Source organism: Ptychodera flava, chromosome 5 (assembly GCF_041260155.1).
Source record: "Ptychodera flava strain L36383 chromosome 5, AS_Pfla_20210202, whole genome shotgun sequence".
Classification (NCBI taxonomy): Eukaryota; Metazoa; Hemichordata; class Enteropneusta; family Ptychoderidae; genus Ptychodera; species Ptychodera flava.
The window spans coordinates 6,694,627-6,719,510 of NC_091932.1; the positions used below are offsets into that span (position 1 = coordinate 6,694,627).

At 36.2% G+C, this 24,884-nt stretch overlaps 1 protein-coding gene and 1 long non-coding RNA gene across 37 annotated transcripts in view; one reads left to right on the forward strand and one right to left on the reverse strand.

The window, feature by feature from the left end:
• The window catches only part of LOC139132862 (otoferlin-like), a 138,130-nt gene that overhangs the window by 35,846 nt on the left and 77,400 nt on the right, over positions 1-24,884 (forward strand). For 21 of the 36 annotated variants that reach the window (XM_070699178.1, XM_070699179.1, XM_070699198.1 and 18 more), the window contains exons 2-7: positions 2,517-2,575; positions 3,698-3,786; positions 5,402-5,501; positions 6,557-6,768; positions 8,671-8,736; positions 9,563-9,616. In XM_070699178.1, coding sequence (XP_070555279.1) covers positions 2,517-2,575; positions 3,698-3,786; positions 5,402-5,501; positions 6,557-6,768; positions 8,671-8,736; positions 9,563-9,616 — 580 coding nt within the window. Of the gene's footprint in view, positions 1-2,514; positions 2,576-3,697; positions 3,787-5,401; positions 5,502-6,556; positions 6,769-8,670; positions 8,737-9,562; positions 9,617-24,884 lie in introns of all 36 variants that reach the window. The other 15 variants (XM_070699191.1, XM_070699202.1, XM_070699204.1 and 12 more) reach the window with 4 other exon arrangements.
• On the reverse strand, positions 10,537-12,462 carry LOC139132861 (uncharacterized). The gene is made up of 3 exons (XR_011552461.1): positions 11,930-12,462; positions 10,978-11,112; positions 10,537-10,767 (listed from the first exon to the last, which is right to left on the reverse strand). It is a non-coding gene; the product is annotated as an uncharacterized lncRNA (long non-coding RNA).

The following is a 24,884-nucleotide window of genomic DNA, read 5'->3' on the forward strand; positions in this document are numbered from 1 at the left end:
GTGACCTCAATGACCTTTGACCTCAAATATACATATTTGTCCAAAACTCAGTAACCACAAGTGCTACACCCTTCATATTTGGTATGATGGGACACCTTATGACGCCACATATTGTACCTCATTAATTATGCACATATCTAATTTTGAGTGAGCGAATAGAGCTAGAGGTCTGATTTTTGGTATATAGGGATAACTTAGCAATACAATTTTTTTGACAAAATGTCACGTGACCTTGGTGACCTTTGACCTCAAATATACATATTTGTACCATAACTCAGTAACCACAAGTGCTACACCCTTCATATATGGCATGATGGGACACCTTATGACGCCACATATTGTACCTCATTAATTATGTGCACATCTAATTTGAGCAAGCCAATAGAGGTAAATGTATGATTTTTAGTATATAGGGATGGACTATAGGATAGAAATTTTTTGACAAAATGTCATGTGACCTCGATAACCTTTTACCTAAAATACACGATTATGTCAATAAATAAGTAACCACAAGTGCTATGACCTTTATATTTAGTAGGATGGGAGACCTTATGACAACACATGCTTTACCTCGTTAATTATGCCCATATATAATTGTGGGCAAGCCAATAGAGCTAGAGGTCTGAATTTTGGCATATATGGATTAATTAGCAATACAATGTTTTTTTTCAAAATGTCACGTGACCTTGATGACCTGTGACCTTGAATATGCATATATATGCATAACTCAGTAACCACAAGTTCTTTACGCTTCAATTTTGATAGGATAATAGACCTTAAGATGTCACATCTTGTACCTCATTTATTATGCACATATGTATTTCTTGGCTGGCCAATACAGCTAGAGGTTTGATCTTTTTTCCCGATTTAGAACCATAACTTAGACCTGCCTCTTGTTTCAAATTGGGAACAATGACATAGACCTATGTGTCCATAGATCTGAACATATACACTTTAGTGATACTTCTTAATGACCTCATTTCCCTGACCCTCAAGACTAATACTCCTATTACAAGTGGGGACTATGTCATTGTCAATGACTTGTCTTGTTTATAATTAAAACTTAAAGTTGATTTATCATATCTGTAAATCCATGTGCTCCTTAGTATTAGTAAAGTTAATTACTTTCTGGTACTGTGGCAAAGTACATGTAGATGGCTTAATGACTTATTTCAGATGGACCTACCAAAATATGTATATTTTTAACTACTGAAACTTACACTGGTTACTTACACACACATTTGTGATACATACACCTATGTTAAGGTAAAATTCTTAATATTTAACTGATACAGGTAGCCTAGCACATCAAGGAAATTGGAAAACATTTTCTTTAATAAATACATCTTTTATGACATGTTTTGATCACTTTTATACAAACAGTGTGTCATTGAAATATTTGTCAACTGTTGAGTGAACTTGATAAAATATTTGCATGAGATTGAATAAAAAAAACCATTACACCCAGCATACATGTTCAATGATCTTAATATAAGAAATATGAAAATAAGTAATATGTGTACAAAACACAAAGACAATTGATATACAAAGCACGTAAGTGTGTGACCTAAATTAGACACAGCAAAAGACATCTCCACAGAACACGTACTGTACTGTACACAAAGTGTGAAAGATCATCTGAAAATGTCAAGTGTTTTCAAAGATATCATGTATTTTACTCTTCATCATGATTCATGCCATTCATCAGTTTGTACCAAGAACAGATAATATGCAAAGCAATAGAAAATCATTGAAAATTGACGATGAAGACAAAGGCTTCACAGTTTTCAAAATGAATACTTCTCATATCATGTGTGAGAGTGAATTGAAAGATTTGATGCTAAAGCTTTCAGGAGAAACTTTTCATGTCAATGTACATTCAGAATATTTTCAACAGTTGGGCTAAGTGAATGTTTTGATATAACGGTGTGCTTTTGAGTTTTGAAGAAAGAATTTCTTATCAAGCTTTAATATCGAGAAAGCTAACAATCTGAAATAAGTAACAGACATACATTGTATTATGGATATGATATTTATAAGATTCAATTAGTGCCGTAGCATTGAATGCTTGCTTGTCAGATTGTAATTTAAACATGCATTTGATTTATGTTTTATATTAATGCACCTGTCAAATATTACAATGTCAAAAAAGATCCTTTTGCAGCCTAATTTGTTTTCTTGTTTTTTTTCACATTGTGATTGAATTGATAAGAGTGCGCTGTGTTCAGGGATGTAATTGTGATTCCTTCTCCAGGTATTCAGCAAATACCAAATCTTTAATAAATTACTGATTCAAAACAACCCATGGAATGTTTTGCCGTAAATTATGGCCAGACATGGTACATGTAGCTTGATAGATTCTTGTTTGCAGCATTGACATACTCTGTACCACGGCTGAGTTTTTCTGGTAGATATTGGTAATATGTCCATTTTTATGAAACATCAAAGATTAAAAAGGAATGAAAGAGGTTACATCGTGAAGTAAAACAATCTCTCTCATTTTTAACTTTTTTCAGGTGTGAGCCAACTAACACAGATTGTTGAACACTGTGAAGATGAGGCCATCTGGGATGAAGTATGTATAGTTTATTTCAGATTACCTATTTCTTTACACAGTACATGTTGTGATAGTCAAACACTGACTGTACCATACCACCCAGTGTCTTTCTGACATCTTACCATTTGAAAAATTACAATAATTGAAGTGACAGCCATTATGAAGTACACAGTACAATTTGGACTCTGGTATCTGAAAGGAGGCAGGGGTTTACTTTGTAAGATGTTTCTTTTAACAAGTACGTTTTTGTCTCAACAATGTTAATCTCCAAGCAATCTTAAACAACTATTTTGCTTCAAATGGCACAATTTTATAGGCATGATCTGGTTGATGAGTCTGATTACAGTCTGTACATGTGTATTTTCACTGGGTGAAAGAGGCATGTGCTGGTAGTTTTACAATTTCAAACAAGTCATTTTAGGAATGTTTTTTGATTCTTGAATTTCTCACCTAGCATGCCAATTGACCCTCTACATGTATCTGCCAGACAGTATCACTTCCCCATCTGCCAAGTCAGTAAAAAGCGGTATTGAACAAAAACCATATGTATTTTCACCTACTTGGCTTGGTATGTTATAGCAGCATTAGTCTGTAAAAATCATGTTTACAGTATCTCTGTCTTTAGGGACCTTCAAATCTTCAAGTCTTTGTTAAAACGCATTATGTGGGACTATTTTGCTTCACTGCTTTTAACCAACTTGACCTGATGGTGAAATATGAACTTGGCATTATCGCAAAATTATGCATACATGTACACATTGCCCAAAAAATTGCTCCAGTGGAATATCAACATTACTGTTGTACATCACATCCACATAGGGAAATGGTTCTGTACCGTTTCTTAATGATTTCTCTGCCCTGGAGTCCTTTTCAAAACTCTGTTCCTCATGTTGAAAAATGTTAGATAACGAAAACCACAGCTGGACTTTACGGAATGTAACAAAAATTACATGTACCGGTATACTGAAGTGTGAGAAACTTGCATTTTGAAATATTTTCAACAACATTTACTGCTGTATGATAAAACATAGTGCATGCTAGAATCTGGAAAAGAAGAAAACATCGCGATGTTTTTTTCGCATTGTAGCGATGCAAAACAAGCTGTTGATATTCAGTGTGTTCTTATCTTTCCTTTTACAGAAATTTGAATGGCCTGTTGCCAGTAGCATTGAGAAACATGAAGCTGTCGAAATAGTCTTGTTAAATCACAGCAAATTTAGAAGTAACAAGTAAGTATAGATCAGTATTTTACAGCCCTCATGGTAGAGAGAGAACAGCAAGTGATTCAAAGATCATCAAAGTTTTCCATATTTAATGTTTAGTTTATGAGGTGTTTTTATCTTCTCTGTTATTACTGATATTAGAGAGAGAGAGAGAGAGAGAGAGAGAGAGAGAGAGAGAGAGAGAGAGCGAGCAAAGGCTTGATGATTAAACAAAACCCAAATAACCACATAAAATGAGCAAATGTCTTAGAAAGACAACATTAATTATCACTGGCAAAGAGTAAGTTTGATGTTTTATTTGGCATAAACACGAGAGAAATTAGCAGACACGTAAGCTTTCATTTCGAATATAAAGCACATTATTCTGAAATTTGGATTAACTGTATTTATGGACTTGAAATTCCAGTAAACAAACAGACAGATGAGTCAGCAACAGCTGTTCAAAAGTGATTCAATTTAAGCTTATTGTCTCATGTAATCTGAATTCAGAATTCAGTGTGACTGTGTATTTTTAGACAGACTTTGTTGTTGTCATTGTGTACTATACAATATACTTATCAATCAGCAGTGTCATACTGATCACTGAATGTTGTGTCTTTCCTTTGAACCTGTATTAAATATCCAGCCAGAAAGTCCTCCATTGTAAAGATGTCAAACTTTTCTATAGCTACAGAAATTGTGTATGATATTGAAACATTTTTTGTAAGATCGATGATTCAATGTAATTTATACAATGTAACAAGTCTTTCAATGACGTAGCATGTGTGTGCTGGGTCATTGGAGTGGAAACACAGTTTGTGAGTGATAGCCCATAATCTGCGACCTTCCATTGAAATAGTGGTCTTCACGGCTTGTCTGAAAAAAGATTGCTTAATAATATGCATAGTTCCTTGTTGTGTGTTCATGTTGACCTTTAATGTGTATCCATGTACCCACTGATAAATGTACTGGACATCATTACCGGTATCTACATGTTTGCTGGAAAGAGAAGTCTTAGAGTAATATCGCTCTGAAGCAAAGTAAAGACTGAGATAGTAAAACTAAATATTAACCCTTCGAGCACCAAAGTCAATTTTTGTCACCTACATCAAAATATACACCAGTCAACTTTTTAAAAAATTTCGCTGAAATTTTGATAACAATCCGAAGCCAATAAAATGTGATGTTCATTTGGTCCAAAATTGTCAAAAAAATTGTAGAAAAATTCATAAAATTGTTAAAATGTTGCACACTATAATTTTAGTTGGAAACTTGCAGAGCTCAGAGGATCCATGAAATTTGCTGATGCTTCTGTCTGAGTTGTAAAAAGTATGTAAAACTTCCTTCAGCCTACAATAGTCTGCTTTCATTCTTTAGCTTCACTTTAAAGGTATACTGTCACCTGTTCCAATTTTGCCACAGTTACCATGGAAAGAGAAAATCTAACCAATCACAGATTTTAAGTGGGTGGCTGCTTTTCAAAAAAAGTGCTCTCACATGGGCATTTTGAATACCAAGGAACACCCCTTTGACCATATATGGGCATATTTAGATTACAGGTGACTGTATACATTTAACACCTTAAATTGATTTCTTATGGAAATTGATTAGTGATGCTGATATGTGTTCACTTTATTACCAGGGTTGTTGGTAAGTTTCAGATGGTATTACAGCAGCTAGTGGAAGATGGACAACTTAATCTTACAGAGCCTCTATTGGATGCAAATAATACAGCAATATCAGTGAGTAAAGAATCGGAGATAATCTAACCAAGAATCAAAAGCATAATACACTCTACCTGCTAAGAGTATTATACATACTGTAGTTTTGGATTGTGCAATGACATATCAAGTAATATATGTTATGGCCCAAACAAGGGACTATGTGCCCAAGGGTAGGTGACCATTTGCCTGATGTCTGAAGGGCAAATTATTGCCTGCCTCGAGAGTACACAGTTTAGTGCTATAATATTTTCATTACATGCCTCTTCATTACATGCCTCTTCTATATAGTTCTCTCTCCAAATGTTTGGGTTTATTTGCAAATGACAATCGTAAGCTTTATTTCCATATCAGACACAAATCTATTAAAAAATAGAACAATTTTCATAGTCGAATGGGGCATTGATATAGTTATATCACTGTGATGTGGTTTATAAATTCTCATGCATAACTTTCTGAAAACGGGATTTCCTATATAAGTTTTGAAATTTTTAAATCTCACAGTTGTCAAGTTGTAAGTAGTTCCAGTTTACTGTCAGTCAAATGATGACTATGTGACTCGCAACATCAACAAATTACCATTGAATCTTATTGAGTGCATTAAGTTGTTTGCTATCTGAGACATGTAATAATCATAAATTCATGACATATGTTAAAAACAGTAAAAAAATTCTTGGTATGCAGAGTCCAAATTCTTGATACTGGTATATGAGTATATAATTTGAAAGAAAGCTCAGATGCAAGAAATAATATAATACTTGCATATAAGTATAGAATTTGTGTCATAATATTCAAGAAATAATAATGACATTTTGCAGATTTAGAAAATGTACTTATTCCTTCATGATATGCTTATCATGGGGACAAAATCAAGACTTGTATAAGTTTGTTTGCAGAATAGTAAGATCAAATATCAGCCAAAAATATGAGAAACTTCTCATCTTTTTTGTTGTTTTACTGTAAGTTACCAGGCATCATATTTGTCATGATGCCACTATCTGAGATGCTGTGCATTCATTGAAGAACACAACCCATAGATGTATCCAATGTAATGATATCAATTTCTTCACCAACAGACCACAATTTCACTTAATTTACACTACCAAGCTCCTGATGGTACAGTGGGAGATTGGATGAAAGAAGATTTTGACTACAAACTACTGCCAGAGGATCAGGTTGACAATGACAATGCATTTGAAGAAATTATTTATGACGTTAACAGCCTTACCAGTAGCAGTTCCAAGAGAGGATCAAGAACCAGCCTTAATACAGTTGGAACGACGAGAAGGTGAGTTAGTTCTTTGTAATCTGATTGTAATGAGTAGATTATTATTACTTGTATACTTATGAGGACTTCAATGTTTTGTGATATTGTTAAGAATGTCTGTAATTTCTGCAGAATGATATCTTGCTGTCCATATTATAAATTTGTCACTCATTTCGTAGATGAAAACTGTATTTTGTAAAAATTTTGATTCACATGGTTCAAGTAAAAAGTAGAAACAAGACAAAAAAAAGGACAAACAAAACTACTCTCATTTCACCAAGGTTTTCCTTGCAAATATAAAAATATTTTTTGCTTTTGTTATAGAAATAAGTGATGCTAATCTGGAATATGTGAAATAATTTTTTGGCCATGTCTCTCTATTGAAATCCAATCATGGAAATTTATATCAATTGAACAATCCGTGATGAAAAAGTTAATTGATTTGTTTTAATACTGTGACCCAAAGAAGACTGAAAAATTAACAAAACTTGCTCATTATTATGGAAAATGCAAAAAAGTTTAGCCTTTGGGAGTAAAAAGATAGCTTTTATGTCAGGTGAGACACACATTTTCTTTCACCAAATTTCTGTTTCTTCAGTGTTAAACACACTACAAATTTAAAATGAGAAGATTCCAAAACAGTTTTGCATTAATATGCATATAAGCTACTATACTTTAGACGTAATATGAAGACTCTGTTCAGTTTTATATTTCACATGATGTGTGTAAGATGTAAATTGCAGACTGAAATTCATCAGTATTGAGCAACTTATTAATATACAGTGAAACATTACTGAAATTATAGTGTGTGATGAGGGAATGTACAACGCAGTGTTACAGAGCAGATAATGGCCAGGGATGTCAACCTTTGAAATTTCCAAGTACACTGTTCAAGTTGTCTGTATGATTACCGAATGTCCTCCAGGGATTTAGGGATTTAGGGCTTTATACAGCTTTGCATATCTATCTATGTAAAGCTGTGAGATTTATCAGAGTATAATGATATGTGTAGAACACAGGCAGTGACAGTACACTGCCCTGGTTTGTCACCATTTGATCATTATAACAGCTAATGTCTGCAATTCCCTGTGGATCAGTGAATCTTCTATGTTTAATTTATGTACTGCAACTTCATCATCACATCTGGGATGAATATTATCTTTAGATGTCACTTTTGATAAAGATATGCTTTCAGGTAAAATGTATGCTTCTCAAGCAAAAAGATAATTTCTCAAAATTTGCATGTCATCCAGACTAATATGTATGGCTCATGTAATGACATTGAAACTTTCCACCCAAAAGTGATGCAAGCCCTAGATCCTTGGATTGTTGACAACTTGAAAATCCTGACATCTGTCATTCCCATTTGCTATCCGTCCCGTACCCATCGGGCGGCAAATTTGCATAATCTTAGAATATCAGATTAGTATAACTGTGAATGTTGGTGGTCCTGTAAACATAGTTGTTTGACCCTACATCACGAAATGGTGAAATTTGGTGAATATTCACTGACCAATGGGTTGGCTGCCTGTTACATATATATGTATATGTTACATGCCAATATGGATAGCCCATGCAAATATTTTATGAAAATTACTTCCAGGCTATGGAAGATTCTTTTCCCTGGCTGACCTAAAAGCAAGGAGAACCTTTGTGTTCATGGGAGTGATAGTTATTCTGCACTTACAAAGTATTGAATTTTCCTAGGTATTGGTGGCAGTCAAAAGCTGGGTAATGTTAAGGTTTGCTGGTATTTCTGCCTAGCTGCTAGCTTTCACCAACTTTCTGCCAGCTACTGTTGCTATGACAACTACTTACAAATTATTGAGATGGATGTCATGTATGCTGTTGTTTGTAGACGCATTATTGTTTTAATTTGTAACATTACTGAGGACATACTCTATGATACTATATTATTAATAGTTATACCAGTAGCAGTACCAAGAAATGTGCAAGTGTTGGTCATTATTCTATTGCAACAACAAAGAGGTGAGATGCATATGTGTCCGTTACTGTGTGTTACCACAGTGACCACAACACTCAACATCTCGTCTTCAAAATTCACCGTTTCATACCAGTGTTTGTGTTCATGAACAAGCCTGATAAAAAGTTGACGAAATACTTGGTATCAATGAACTCAGGCAAGACTAGATGTTTACTGTTGTGTGTTGTAGCTGTCGGTGTGTTGTCACAGTAGGTGTTAATAAGGTAGGTTGGGATATGTGTGTTGTGAAAAGTACCATATTCATCGTGACAAGATAATAAGATCATTTAGATGTACTGGTATCTAAGTATTATAGGTGAAGGGCTTAAGGTGCTTTAGATATTAATTTATAGGGTGAAAGGTGTCATAAATGGTATGTTTAGCTCTTTCTAGACATCTGCTAACTTTTTTCAGCCATTTTGTCTTCATTAGTTGTACTGTACATTTTTGCATCAATTGCTTTCTTATCTGCTTTGCCTGAGAGAAGCATTCAAATAATACAATCTTTAAGATGGTCACGTCATCTTCAATTGATAAACCACTTGCCTGCTGTCTTTGTGTGACATTGATTTATAACAGGATAGTTTGTAAATTGGATCTGATGACAAAGGCATACTATCTTTGTATTCTTGACGGTTTGATAATTTGCATTGTTTTACAGTAAGTTTATTACGTAATAAAATAGACAATATGTGTATATATATATATATATGTATATCTGATATATATATGGAACTTCCACTCCACTGTCTATGGTAATAGTAATATAAATAATGTGAGATTCAAATTCTTTTAGAAAATGAAAATTGATTACTCTGTTTTGCTGAGTAGCACTTCTAGCAAAAGATCCAGAAAGAGTGTGAAGTCTTTGGGTACAACTCAAAGGTGAGATAGAAACTGGTTAATGCATGACACTGATAGAAGTAAAAGGAAATAGACAGATAACTATCGAATTCATTATTATCATTACATTATTATTACAATCTTCAGGATCGAGTCATGTATAAGATTGGGTAGTATTTATAGATTGTAATGATTGATGGTGTTAATGGATTAATACTGCAGAACTAGTGCGTGTTACTTTCCTTCTAGATGAAATATTAATTAGGATTCTTGTTAGATGAAAGGGTTTGATAAAATTGGTTAATATCATAGATGTAACATATACAGTTTGTTGTTTTCAAAATAGCCAAAAATAGAATTTACTGTTTTGAGATGGTCGGGGGTCAAATAAATGCAGTGGGAGTGTGTATTGTATTTGTACTGTACTTAAATAGCCTACGGGTTGCCAGTTGACTACCAGTAAATATCAAAACAAAACTGATTAAAAATTTTGAACTCATTATCATTGAGTGGTGATGTCCCTTACGAAAATTATAGCCTCGCGGCGAACAGTTCTGGTAAAGTCTTCATAATTGCCCGGTAAGTTTACCACAACATGTTGTGGTAAGCTTACGCATAGCTTGAGATTTTTCGCATGTTGATGGATTTTGCGGCGCACATATTGTGGTATGCTTACCACGACACGCAAGCATGTCCTGGTATGTTTGCCACAAAAGTTTAGGCTTTGCAGAATTTTTTTGCGGTATACTTGCCACAAACAGGATTTACGGTATACATACCGCTATTGAAGCTGACCCTATGGGTAGCCCCACCCCCAGTAGCATACCCCTACCCTTCACACTTTGCCACGACCACTCACACTGTAGCTACTCATTCTTGTGCTCATGTATTAAAGTTTTCAGAATGTAGCCACAGGTACAAACACTCACACACATTCACAAACAAAAGAAAATCTTACCAGGTTTTTCATTGAATTCCTACCTTACATTTATTGCAGATGGAAATGCTAACAAATGACTCAAAACAAAAGAAATCACAAGTTCATCAACAGTTCTTTCACAGGATATCTCCCTTAATCCATGGCATCTTCATAACAAAGTGTTGGCATATCCAACGATATAGTGGGAACAGTTACTTTTGATCCAGTTGATTGTTCAGTGTCTTGGTTTACTTTCCGTAGACTACAGAAAGGGCTAAAACAAAAAAAAAAGAAAAACAAGAAAAGAAACATTAATGCAATCACATATACTAGCACAGTACAGTAGACAAAATGCCAAGAGAACAATCTGCCAGTCAGTATGTAATTGCAACTGCCTTGACATACCTTTCACAATGAGTCTTGCACATATCATGAAATGGAATCCAGGTCACTAAATTGTAAAGATATTTCAAACGGTACTTACACTTATATATTTGCCTTGGCAAGCTTGGTTACTCTTTGGGACCAATGTGGGTTTATGAGATTGGTGATGTAAAGTTGTCATCAGCATTGCTTTTTCTCAGCATCCGTTGCCACAAAGACATGTCGTCACTTCCAGCTACAAATAAGAAAATGCAATGGAATAAAAAGGAATGTAAAGGAAAAAGTCCCAGCGATTGTGTTTGGTGATTTTGACTACATGTGACATGAAAACTAGTTTACTACTATATCTGTGAATCTAATTACTTTTAGATGGGGGGGGGGGGGGGGGGACAACGCTACCAGTGATCCACAGCTACAGAAAGATAACTGAAAATATTGTATGCATGTTTTGTGTTGTAAGATTTCATGTAGAACTTCAATGAAATATTGTAAATCAATCATTGATTTGGATTTCGCCTTACAATATGCCAGCAAAATATTTGCGGGTAACGTTGAACAAATGTCAAAATACATTAATGAAGATTTCAAAAGAAACTTAAGTGTCAAAGACAGAGACGTCCAGCATCGTCCAGCATGATCTCATAAATAGACGTATACCAAATTTCATGACATGAACACGTGTACAAACGATACTAGGTCAGAGTTTAAGAACTTAATTCTTACCTAACCATTCCTAAATGTATTGTTTTTTCATTGTTTTATATCGTACATCGAGGGAAATTTGTATACATATAAGCAAAAGTTTCACCCTGGGTACAGTCCCCGAGGGACTGTGCCTTCGCCAAAGTGTCGAAGTATGTATTCCCCAGACATAGACACTATCAATACATCGGTATGAACAGATAAAGGCCACTCCTTTCACACTGTTCACTCAACGTTCAACCTCGGGAGTTATTCAGACAATTGGACAGTGTTACTCGAGAATTGCACAGAACAAAAACAGATAAAATTCGTCGTTACGTGCAGAGAAGGATACTCGAAAATTTACTTACCGAAATTCAAACGATCGCCTTGATCCTCAGCTCGGCCAGCTCAGGGTGTTATCATGGTTATAAGAATGGTGACCATTGTTCACAAGCCGATCTCCACACGCCGATCGTGACGACGATGACATGAAAATTAACGCGTCTTGAACATTGCCTATAGGTTGTACATTCATAGCTAGGGTATACGAAGCTGTCAAGGTGATGTCCAACGGCAAATTTCAGTGAAATTTTGTCAAAAGTCGAGTGAAAAAACAGCGACAATGCATTGAGCAATTCAAAAGGGTCGTATTAACTGCCTTTCTGATATCAGATTTGCCGCTGAGATTTGACCTGTGACACGCCAATCTGACCAATCACAACGAAGTCTTCACATGATCTATGATGTCATCAGGCGTGATACTATATTTACTTCCGATACAAAGTCCTTGCAATCGCGATCGCTGTACACGTACGTAACATAGCATGAATCGTAGTGGAAGTTTTGTTAGAAGTAATTCATTCAAAAGTAATTCACTGAAAACTTACAGCTTTCGACGGACTATATCCAAGCAAAAGTGTATTGACAGCACAGTGGCTATGACCCAACACTTAAGCCCACACTATGTAGGCCTATTACATAGCAGTTAGCACAGCAGTGCCAGTGGCGCCTCGATCGCGGGGCTAACCGTGCAAACCCTTCATAGGCACTATACAGCACTATTTATAGTGTGCCTTCCCTGAGATACGGGAATTCAATTTCGATAAAAACTGTGTTCTATACGACAGGCGTGAGATACAAAAAATCCAACATACCAGTTCAACAAGTTCTTAGATTTTTGTTCGGGCGCGTTTCTCTGGAGACACGTACGTACGTGTCCACGGCAGGTTGAGTGAGATGTCAATCATTTGTACAGTGGATGGCAAAGATACGACTAATAATTCCCTTGTCTTTCTAAGTCGGTGATATAGTAACTTATACCATACCTACCTCCATGCTTGTCGAAAGACACAAATAGAATGAGTGTTTTCTCCGACCGCGGTGACTGACATGCTCTGTCCGCTTATTATTAGGCCTACCCAAACTGTGGCAAAGTTCTTTTCCTTCGTGGATTACGGCGAATTTCGAGAGATTTTCGTTGCTGCCATGAAATTGATGAATTTAACATTGAATTATCGTGCAGATCATTGGCTCAAAACGTTTCCCGATGGACAGGGAAAAATGGTTCATGGGATTGGGATTTTTGTGGCTGCCTACAGTGTAGGCCTATGTATGAAACAACATTTTTATCAACAGATACCCGTCTTTATTAGATCAACTTCGTCACTTTTCTCGCCCTCGATCACACCATAGGGCCTATAGCTGCTAAATCGCTCAAATTAAGCTATTTTGGAAATCCAGCGATCCCGCACCTTTACATATGTGCTAGCTGCAATAATTGTAGCCCTTGGTTGGTGGGGATTGGGCTTCTGTCGTGCGGCTCGCGCCTTGCCCCAACCAGGGCTACAATTTCTTCCTATACCTGCTAGTGTAAAAGCTGCAGTGCGGATCTACACTGCATGGTCAAGGCACACACGGGGCCGCATTATTAGAGAATCTCGCCTTACCGTGTGCAAATTTCACTATAATCCTGCTCCCGGATAATGTTAGAGCCCTTGTAACTCCTATCGATGGTCAACTTTACTCCTTGCAGCTGAAAAATGACAGTTTAATGACTCGGCGCGAAGTCAATTCGAACTGGACCGCCGTCGTTGACTCTGTACCCAGCCGACTTGTACCATTACATTTTAGGGGTGGCCGACAGGTGTGAGGGAGCTGAATGAGCATGCTTACGGGTAGCCCTTCACTGCCTCCGGAGCCAAAGCCGGACACTCTTGCCATACTCGTAGGACTAGTTTATGGGATTGAAAGGGGTGGGTAATTTTCATGACAATATATAACTCTTGGTGAATAAAGAGAGATACTTTTGCCGAAGTTCAACTACGCATTTTAATTAGTTCAATAAATCCTGTGCTCTATCTTCCGAACTTTCTCAAATATGTTACGTACTAGTTCAATAAATCCTACACGGGAACGGGTCATTTGAAGCAGTTATAGAACTTTGTGTCCATGTACATTGTTCAGAGGCGTGTGCCTAAGTTAAACTCCATATAACTAGTTCAACTTTCACAACTAAGTTCAACCATCCACCTCCATGGTACAACTACATTTACAAGATGCCGCTGTTGTTCAATGTGGAAAGAGTGGTTCCAAGCAAAATCTGTTCGACCAAAAAGGTCACAATGTGTGAAGTGGGGTGCCAAACGGCATTCTTGTCCATGACGGCGTGACTTTGAACATTTTTTTTTTAAATCGGATATTTTCCATCTAGTATCAAAGTTTGACATATCGACGATTTCGGGATTACTGTGAAATCGCCGATCGACACTGGACTCAGCACTCTGCGTCTGTGAAATCGCCTATACTTACAGAATATTTATCGGCAATTTCCGGACTCTAGACGATACTACAATGACTAGCCTTGTGCCACGGCACGCCGGGTCTGTGAAATCGCCGATATTTATTTATAGTTACTTATAGTGCAGCTTTGCCAAATACTTTGCTATTTGTATACAACACGTAGGTATTTTACTGTTTTTGTAGGGTCGTAGCATTTCTTAACTCATTACACAAACGCGGATTACATTCCTGGTTAATTTTCTCACAGGACATTTATGTAGTCTCGCTTCGAACCGTAGTGAACTTTACAGTGTGCATGATGAACTCAGTATGGAAATAGCCTAATATAGGAACGACTCCTCCAATCTGATTAAAATCAGAAGTAGAGTACGGCGACGTCTTCTTATGCGTACGCGGTATTCTCTCGCTGTCGCGTAGTGAGAGGCGACAGCGACTCGGAGAGAATACCGCGTACGCATAAGAAGACGTCGCCGTACTCTACACCTGATTTTAATCATATGGACTTCCTCCATCCGTTTGCTCATGACTACTTCAATAATGCAGTGTTTATCAATTAAAATTTCGGCATTTTCTTGTCTGTCAACATACATCTTAATGATGAAGTAGGCCGGGTTGTATGAGGATTTCTTTACATCATTTTCACATCTGTGCTTTTTCATGGATACATCTTTCTTTTTGTAACAAATTCCTTGTAATCAGCATGTTTTACATACATGCTTTGATATTGACCTCAGCAGTTTTTGAATAAATCTGATAAAATTTGAAGCACCGAAGTAGTAGTAGTCACAGTAGTAGTAGTATCTATTTAAAGCTTCCCATTTTTACACAAAGTTGAGAATGTTCCAGACTAATTAAACTCATGATGAGTGTGGGGGAAAATGACATACATAACATGATCCGAAGTGGACCAAAAATGGACTCCTGAGATACACCGCACCAATCGACAAAACATGAGCGTGTACACCTAAATAGCTAACATTGACTTCTTCCTGTAAGGTCTGATCGAAACCACTTCAGTGACAAATCAGAAAACATGTACACAGAAAGTTCGCTTAGCAAAATGTTATGATCAACGATGAAAAAAATCTTTAAGTATATCTAAAAACAATTATCTTCATCTATATTCTGTAAAAGTATAGACCCTGGTCAGTTAACTTGACTAAAGCAATGTGACAAGAGTGATGTTGTCTGATGATTGTGAGTTGTAACAAAAAAGATTAAATGCATAAAACTGTAAAAACTAATATAAACATGTTTTTCTAGTATTTTAGATAGAACTGGTAGAAGGGAGATAGGCCTATAGTTGTTAACATCACTTTTAGAGCCTCCCTTATGAATCGGAACTATTTCATCACATTTGAAACAGTCGGAAAATGTACCACTATAAGCTTCAAGATTAAAAAGAGTTGCGAATATTTGTCAGACATTTCACCACTTTACAGCTCTGGCCAAGCGCTAGTCTGGCTCGAACTTCGCTACTAGATGATACTAGAGTTTGTTAATTAGGCGGGTAAATATCCGATATATATCGAAGATTTTATAGCCTTAGAGATCATATCGTATAGTATATTAGCCGTAAATATCGATTGGATATTTTATAATTATATCGCGGTGTCCTCTTGTTGTCAGAGCATCTGTATAAAATGGCAAAGACGAGACGACAGACTTTGCATGGCGTGAATATCTCTTTCACTTCTCAGGAAATAAAGATGGCAAGTTCTTCAATGGTCACTGGTCTCTCTTTGCTTTCAGCGATAGTGGTATTCTAGCAGTAATGAAAAGGAGCAAACAGTCCTATGACCTTTTTCAATCCTCCGAAAAGATAGCGTTAAAATAACAACAACTATACTGCCACTAGCGCGCTACTGTACTGCTGGTGTCACCGTTTTCATTAGTCCCTCACACCTATCGGCCACCCCTAAAATGTAATGGTACAAGTCGGCTGGGTACAGAGTTCAACGACGGCGGTCCAGTTCGAATTGACTTCGCGCCAGAGTCATTAAACTGTCATTTTTCAGCTGCAAGGAGTAAAGTTGACCATCGATAGGAGTTACAAGGGCTCTAACATTATCCGGGAGCAGGATTATAGTGAAATTGCACACGGTAAGGCGAGATTCTCTAATAATGCGGCCCGTGTGTGCCTTGACCATGCAGTGTAGATCCGCACTGCAGCTTTTACACTAGCAGGTATAGGAAGAAATTGTAGCCCTGGTTGGGGCAAGGCGCGAGCCGCACGACAGAAGCCCAATCCCCACCAACCAAGGGCTACAATTATTGCAGCTACATATGTGCTATTGTTGATGTAATCTGGATTCGTAAAATCTTGTCACTGTGTATAGAAGTATCATTTGGAGAGTCAGGTACTTTTGTATGTGAATTTCCTAATTTCTTGGAAACTGACTAAGATTTGTCCTACAAATATGTATTCACGTTTTAACATCCCCTTTTGAAAAATCAATAAATATACTATTTTGTTATTAAATTTAGAGTGCAAACATGTATATTCTTTATTCATGCATATGATATACGGTACATCTACAGAAGCCAGCTGGGCACACACATTCATTTGGCTGCCTGTAACCGTGCAGCCTTGAATTCTTACACATGATTCTGCAGTCTGTGCTGTGTGACCATTGTATTTACGTAAAGCCTTCAATGGCAAACATACCACAAAGCAATCTGCAACTTTGTTTACTTCAGTCTTGTGGTAGACATACCAAGAGAAAGATTGCTAATCACCACAAGTGCACCACTAGAGGTGACTATCGGCGCAGGATGGATAGAGAGTTGGGCACACAAAAGTATGCGTGGTATGTTTACCAGAGCTTGCAGCATGTTTACCACAAAAATCTGTTTCGTACGGGGTATTCTTCCACAACAACCAATTTTACATGTCAGTGAACAAAAAACTAATTAATATAACCATCCCACAATATATTTAGTACAATGCAGTTCCACAATATCTTGCCTTTTGTTCAGCTGTCCCAGTTTCCATTCTCCACAAGACTGCTGTTTTGTATTGTCTTCCCCTAGAAAATGGATTGCAATATTTCTATCACTTGTAGTTTAAAACATATGGTGTGCTTTATGTGTAAATTTTAATGTCTATATACCGTCTGGTACCATTTATGATTATTATCTCTGATACCGTAGATAATATTTTTAAAAATATTGTCCTACATTTATGTTGTTTAGCTGATTAAAACAATAGAAATGCTCAATTATAATTGCAAGGGAAGATACATGTATTCATAAGACTGTAACGTATTAATTTCTTGACTTGCAACACAGTCAAAACACTGGGTACTATAACAATTTTGGTCATAATCTGCTTCCGTCTGGACTGCAGCAGTGCAGGAAAAATAGATTGTCACATGGTGTGATATTTATCCCCTTCTGGTTTCATGGGATAGTCATCACATGGTGTGACATGTACCCTATCTAGTTTCATGAGACAGTTGTCACATGGTGTGACATCCCCATCTGGTTTCATGAGACAGCTATCATCACAGTGTGTGACATTTATCCCTATCTGGTTTCATGAGACAGTTGTCACATGGTGTGACATGTATCCCAATCTGGTTTCATGAGACAGCTATCATCACAGTGTGTGACATCTACCCCATCTGGTTTCATTAGACAGTTGTCACAGTGTGACATGTATCCCCATCTGGTTTCATGGGACAGTTGTCACACCATGTGACATCGACAGGTTTCTTTAGACCATAGTCACAGTGTGTGACATCTACAGGTTTCATAAGACAGTTGTCACATGGTGTGACATTTATCCCTAAACTGGTTTCATGAGACAGTTTTAGGAATTTTCCATTACAAATGTGCTTCTTATTCCTATTCAAGTCACGGCATCAATGGATATTTTGTTTGTGAGCAATGGAATGCATTATGATATGAATTTGTAGCAATGATTAGCCTGGGCTCATTTATTGTAATAGAAGAACGGTTTTCTATGAGTATCATCATTTCATGGTGTTTTGGATAAAACCCGCAGGCAGTGTTCCAAAGGGATTACCTGTCAAAGTCTTCTATCCGTGCATGCTGGACTGATAACGCTTGCTCTAGGCAGACTCTACGCATGATTACCTCTGACAATAGCAGCAGTTTGAACAGTCTGCTATTGACATGTGACAACTGTCTTATGAAACTACAGTCTTGTTATTTCCGCTCTAGTTTGCTGACTTATACAAAATTTTTTATGTTTCTTCCATTGTTTGATAATGTTGGTTTATTTTAGTCATGAAGATGGAGTTACAGTGGAAAAGCAATTATGTTTATCAGATTTAAACTTCATAATGCTCATGAGCATGTTAATTGACCAATTATAAATGGTCCTTTCAGTGTCCACACTAATTGCTTTTATGTCATAAAACGTTGTTGAGTGACAGAACTTTATAATAACACCTGATTTTTGTTTGCATGAAAGGTGGGAGATGAAAATTACATGGTTGTGTAATGAAAGTTAATTGCTTTCATTGAATCTTTTCTGTCAAATACACTGTAATGACAGACAGGTTAATTCTGTATGAGAAGCTGCCAAAATGAATACCAATCTAAAAGCTGTATTTATTTTAACTGACAGGTAATTCATCCATTCATCAATGGTGGCTGAAGTCCCAGTGCAACATAAGGCACCTGTGACATATTAATGCTTAATACCTGGTATCTGGCTTATGGCCGTAATGTACACTGAGTTAAGCGGGATCACAAAAGAAAGAAAAGTTTGCAATACCTAAGGCTGCCAAATTTGTTTTGACCAGTAATAACTTGTATCAAATGGAATTGTATTGGATAGAGATGGCTTTTCCCTCATCAGGCAATGAAGTAGCTAATTTCTGGTAGAGGGACAATCAGGTATTCCTAAACTATCAGCAGATGATCTTTTTGTATTTCTGCCGTCTGATATTTCACCAAAATGTCTTACGTGTTCATTTGAAATGGTCACCAAATATTTACTGCTGTCAATAGCAAAATTACTCAGAAAATAAGAGGAATAATCATAAAAAATATTAAGAAAAGAAAGCCAACTCATCAGAGAAATGATAATGAAGCATAAATCTTTTTAAAATTTTAATGCCAGGTGAAATATACATGACATAATTACTGATATGAAACTGTCTCATGAATTCTTTACAGTCTGGTTCAATAATTCATGATCAATACCTGAGGAATACTCTAAGAAATCAAGATTGATCGAAGTAACTGTATTGCCATACAGCGTATCATTCCGATTAAAAGAAACCATACCCATGATAATTGCCAGAGTCAAAAAGTATTCCGCTGTAATTATTTTGACGTAATCATCACAGACATTTCTCGTCCTTCAAAATTTCCATATTGGCTTTTTTATTTGTTACATTAATGTCCTTATATATTTTGATTCTGTTGACTGATTAGATAATATATCTTGTTTGGCCTTTGAGGTTCGAGGTGTTTTGAGTAATCTAAAGCCGTTTATCACTGGTGTTGGTTTGACTATAGATATTGCTTAAGGAAGCAATAAGTGTGTGAAAGAATTAAGTTGGGGAGTGCAGTAACATTTATCTGTTTGTCACATATGCTACATGCAACTGTGAACTTAATCGCCTCATTTAAAAGATTTGTTCAAAATTATGTGATATTCAGATTGCTGTTTATCCTTGCAGGGCCTCATTTAAAATTCATTGTTAATATGTACTAAGTAAATTACTGAATTTGAGCAAGTGCAGAATTATTTACCACTTCAACTGTGTTGCAGAGATAACTGAACTCTTTATCAGATTCAGTGACATAAATTGAACAACAAATTTTCCAGTTTCCTTCTGAAGTTATTGAGGATATTGACTTTGAACTGGAGACAACAGCTTACCTTTGACTTGTACATGACTTCTACATGGGAATAAACACCCATGATATGAGAATGCATGCTGTTTCTATGAATGTCACTCTGGAAAATTACAAATAGAAGCTCAGCAATTCACATATTATATTTGCAGCTTCATGAATAAGATATCAGCTGTAAGAAAATGAATGGTCATTTGTCACAAATTGAAAAAAGTTTTAGTTTAAGCTGGCATCCTGTCCACATGATAAAGTCATCTTGCAAGTACCACCATCTATTAAAAACCATAACAGTTGATGCCAGTGAGCCTCATGGCCATCAAATTCACACAGAAAGTCATCAGTTGTTAGAGTGGGTTTCTGTATTGAAAACATGGAGACAGTTGATGCTTTGAAGTAATATATGATCTACAGGATACAAGTATCACATCTATTGTCCTAATTCATTGATGTGGATATGTGATGCGTGAACAAGAATCCCTATGAGTATTATCTTGTGTATCCTTCACTGCCCAGGCAAAAATTTCTAATACTCTGAAGACCACCCATAGAAACACTCATAGGATTTCCTGCATTTCTGTAAAGACACACTTGAACACAGACCAATACAGATGTTTCCACATCATCTTTTATCCTTCTGTTGGTGAAAAACAGCAACATTGTAACAGAAAGACAGACGAACAGACAGACAGTTTTACTGTAGCAGATACAGACAAGGACAATCAACAAAGATTTATAGCACATTTTTTTCGTAAATTTATACAGATGAAGGGGTCAGATGGGCAATCAGTAAGCTAGACAAGTATTGAAGGAGACTATTAGAACAAACGAAATAGAGACAAAGTCAGTTAGACACAGTGATGTAAATACTTCTTGGAGACATTTAATGTATTGAGATAGATAAAGATCATTGAGCACACACATGTATTGCCTAGAGATATCAAGACAGATTGTTATCTGGTAGAGGTGGTCAGTATGAGATTGACGGGAAGAAAGAAAGCTATCAGATGTGTACAAATTCATAAATGTATGTGATTTTCCAGGAAAAATGACAAATTATGAATGAAGACTGCAAATGTCAAAGTGTCAGATGAATTGTAGTTACAGCTGCTCTGCATTCTCTACAGGGAGAATGTGGAGAATTATTCATTAGCTGCTAATTCCATGCAATGGTGTTGTTGTCAATAACAAATTTATTTATTAGAACTCTATTCCTTTAAATGATTATATGAGTAACTTGACAGTAGCACTCCATACCTTTTTAGGCCAAACAAAAAAAATGTGCTGTTCCGATAACCCGACCTACTAGTCCGGGGTCACTTGTCATGATTTTGGCTTCGGTGTGCATTTCGTGAAGACTCTTGTCAACATATATCATTTTGTTCCTTAATACCTGGAGATTCCAAAAAACATTGTTGGCATTTTTTCTTTCCACTTTGTCAAGGTCAAATTCAAGGTCATTCATTACTCCGCAAATTCCATTGATTAAGCATTGTAGTGCATACAAATTGGCTATAATCATTGACTAAATTACTTTATAAACCTTCCATGGTGTAAGGGAACTTCACAGCTCATAATAGATTTAAAAAACCTTATTGTTTCTGGTTTTTTACCATTTTATATGAATTTATATGCAATTACAAGGATTTGCTTGTATTGCAGTTGTACATCATTTCCATGCACTGTGTTAAATAATGACACAGATCGGTTTCTGACATGCACTGTGCTTGACAACAACAATTATAAACTTTATTTTATCAATTTCCCTCTATCTCAGTGTAAGCCATCAGCAGTATTACCAGCTCTGGTAGGCTGTAAAATCCAGACCTCTGCGCAAAATTTCACAAGTGTAGACTGGATTGCTGTGCAGCTAGCAAGTGTACTCTTTGCTTGTAGTGAGAGTAAGTCATCCCTTTTCTCGCATTTCTCTCTAAGTCATATAAAACGATTTGAATTTTTTCCTAACAATAGCAGAGATCAGAGACTTGTTGCTAAACAAAGGCTACATGCAGAAGCCATTTATCAAAACTAAGCCTCTGTGCTTAGAAATATAGGCTATTACCTGTGCCTTTTGAAAATCAACTCCAGTACGCACAATGTTGTACTACACAAGACACCCATAGTTAAAATGTTGATACAGAGTACGAAAAATGATTCATTAACAATAGGTTGATCCTGTATCGAGACACAGGGAGTCCGTAGGTTATTTAGGGTTAAAGGCTACGAGATAAGTCATATACGGTGTTAGTAGTTTCTCAGAAACCGTTATCCAAAGGCTATTTACTTGATATTCTATTGTCATGGAATATTCAACATTTAGTGGTTGCATTTCACATGTACATATTTCTCATAACTGACATTGCATGCAAATAACTTCGTCAAAACTTTCAGTAAAAAAAAACATATCATTCCTCCGAAAACAGGACGTTATGCCTGATATGTCAAGGAAGCAAGTGGTGAGCTTGTGTCAAATCCCACTGCACATGACACAGTGCTAGAGTTTGTTCACCAGAGAGGTGAATTTGGTGATGATGTCTTTCCAAGAATATGTTCAAGACTCAGGGATGATGATTCCTCTTCCCTTCGAGCTTGTGGTGCTAGCTGGCATAGGGAATGCTATGCAAATACTTGCCACAAAGGTCTACTCCAGTGAGCAAAATTGCGCTATGAAAAAGCGTTAGAGCAAGGTGATAGCTTAAAGAAAATTATTACTGATCACATAAAAACGTGGAATTTGGAAAATCTGCACTACACAGTGAACCAGAATAGGTTGTTCTAAATGCTACTAAAGATGCAGCAATACAGGGAGTTGCTGAGGAAAGTACAGAGAAAAATGTAAGAGTACTGTTCAAAGCTGCCAAAATTTTGAGAAAAGCAATATCATTTTCAAGAAGCACACCAACCAAAGGCAGTCTTATCCAAGCAATTCTCCGAGCCCATTAATAAACAATGATATGAAAAAATGATATCACTGCCAAATCTGACTTGCCACCTCCAGCAAAATAAGATGGAAGTTGGAGGAAAACACATTCATACCCATAGTAAGCATGCTTCCTTCTGCCCCTGAAGCTGTTGTGCATTTGATCAGATGTTCTTGTAAACAAAATATATGCAAAACAAATATCTGCTCTTGCAAGAAGAATGCAATGACATGTACGGAAATGTGTCACTGTGAGGCTGATGAAAACTATTGTCAGAATTGTTCACCTCCTATAGTATGAAAGTCTGTTTTTTGAAAGACACTCATGCAGAGTTATCAAAATGAGTTTTAAAGTTGCTGTGTGATCGTATTACTTTTATAACTAAACTTTCTTCAGATTAGAGATGATGGCATTAAAAGTCATTGACCTTTGACAGGAGATGTTTAGACATCTTACTTCCTGAGACTGTTGTATAATATTTATGAATCTGAAATTGTATACAAGATAATCATTGTGATGTTTTAAGATATGGAAGGCATTTCTACGAAAATTAGAAAGAATTAATACTGACCTTTGGTAAAGTAGTTCTATATATTTTAATGCAATAACCGTTTTTTTTCCAACAAACCACAATGTTAATTATTGTAAGGAATAATCCACATCAAAATGCATGTTTCCAAAGTTAATTTTGCTGCAAACTGGTCATAAAAAGTCTTTCATGGCTAAGGAAAACCGATTTTAGTCGATTTTAAGGAAATGACCTTGAAATGACCTTCAGAATTGTCAGAAAAAATGCCAACAATGTTTTCTGAAAAATTTGGCCATAAAGTAAATCGATGAGCTAGGTTTCCAAAAATATTCACTCAAAACACACTGAATGACAATTGACCCCAGACTATACCCTATTTTTTACCTGCTGATCCTACACTTTTCAAAGCTATGTAAACACTAAAGTACAAAAAAGAAAGAAAAAAAGAGTAAAATCATGCATTCGTTACTTGGCATTTGATTTTTGCTTGAACGAGAATGTCTTTTTATGTTTTTTTTTCCTTTTATATGTATGATACAGTTTTCTGGAAATGTTGTGGCCAGTGTTTGAACTGCCCTACACCCCTGAAAAATGCATATTTACATAAAATAAAAATATTTTGGAAAAAAAAATTCCTGCCGACCTACCTACCCTAGTTTTGAAAACCATGGTATTGGAACAGCACAATTTATTTTTTTTTTGGCCTTAGCATTCAATATTCACTTTTAGGTATATGGAGATGGAAGATAATTTTGTAAATTTTAGGATCAGGCACCTTCCATCCAAACTTTGAAACAGCACGGAGGTTATATGTCTTTACAATATCTATCAAAACCTTAAGAATTATGAGCAAAAAGTTGAGGTCGTAATTTTCTCTACAGCTGGCTTTAAATGGTTGTGAAGATTTATTTAAAACTGTTCAGATGTCCTATCCTGGCATAAATCACTGAGAGAATTCAATGGCTAATGTTTTCACACACTTTGACTTGACTACCATCCAACAGCGAGGTGGAATTAATCACTCCTGAATTAATGAGGAAGATTGAAGTTTTAAACTAGCATGAGTATCATGGTGATTAGATGTTTCTAGGTTTTAAAGCACGCCAAAGAGTGCTCTCTTGATTTTAAAGTGTGCCAAAGAGCAGTTTCCTGATTTTCAGTGCACAAAAGACTAAACTGCATATCAAAAGCCGCAGGGTCATGTTTATTCACTGTGTAGACATTGCAAGTCAATCTACT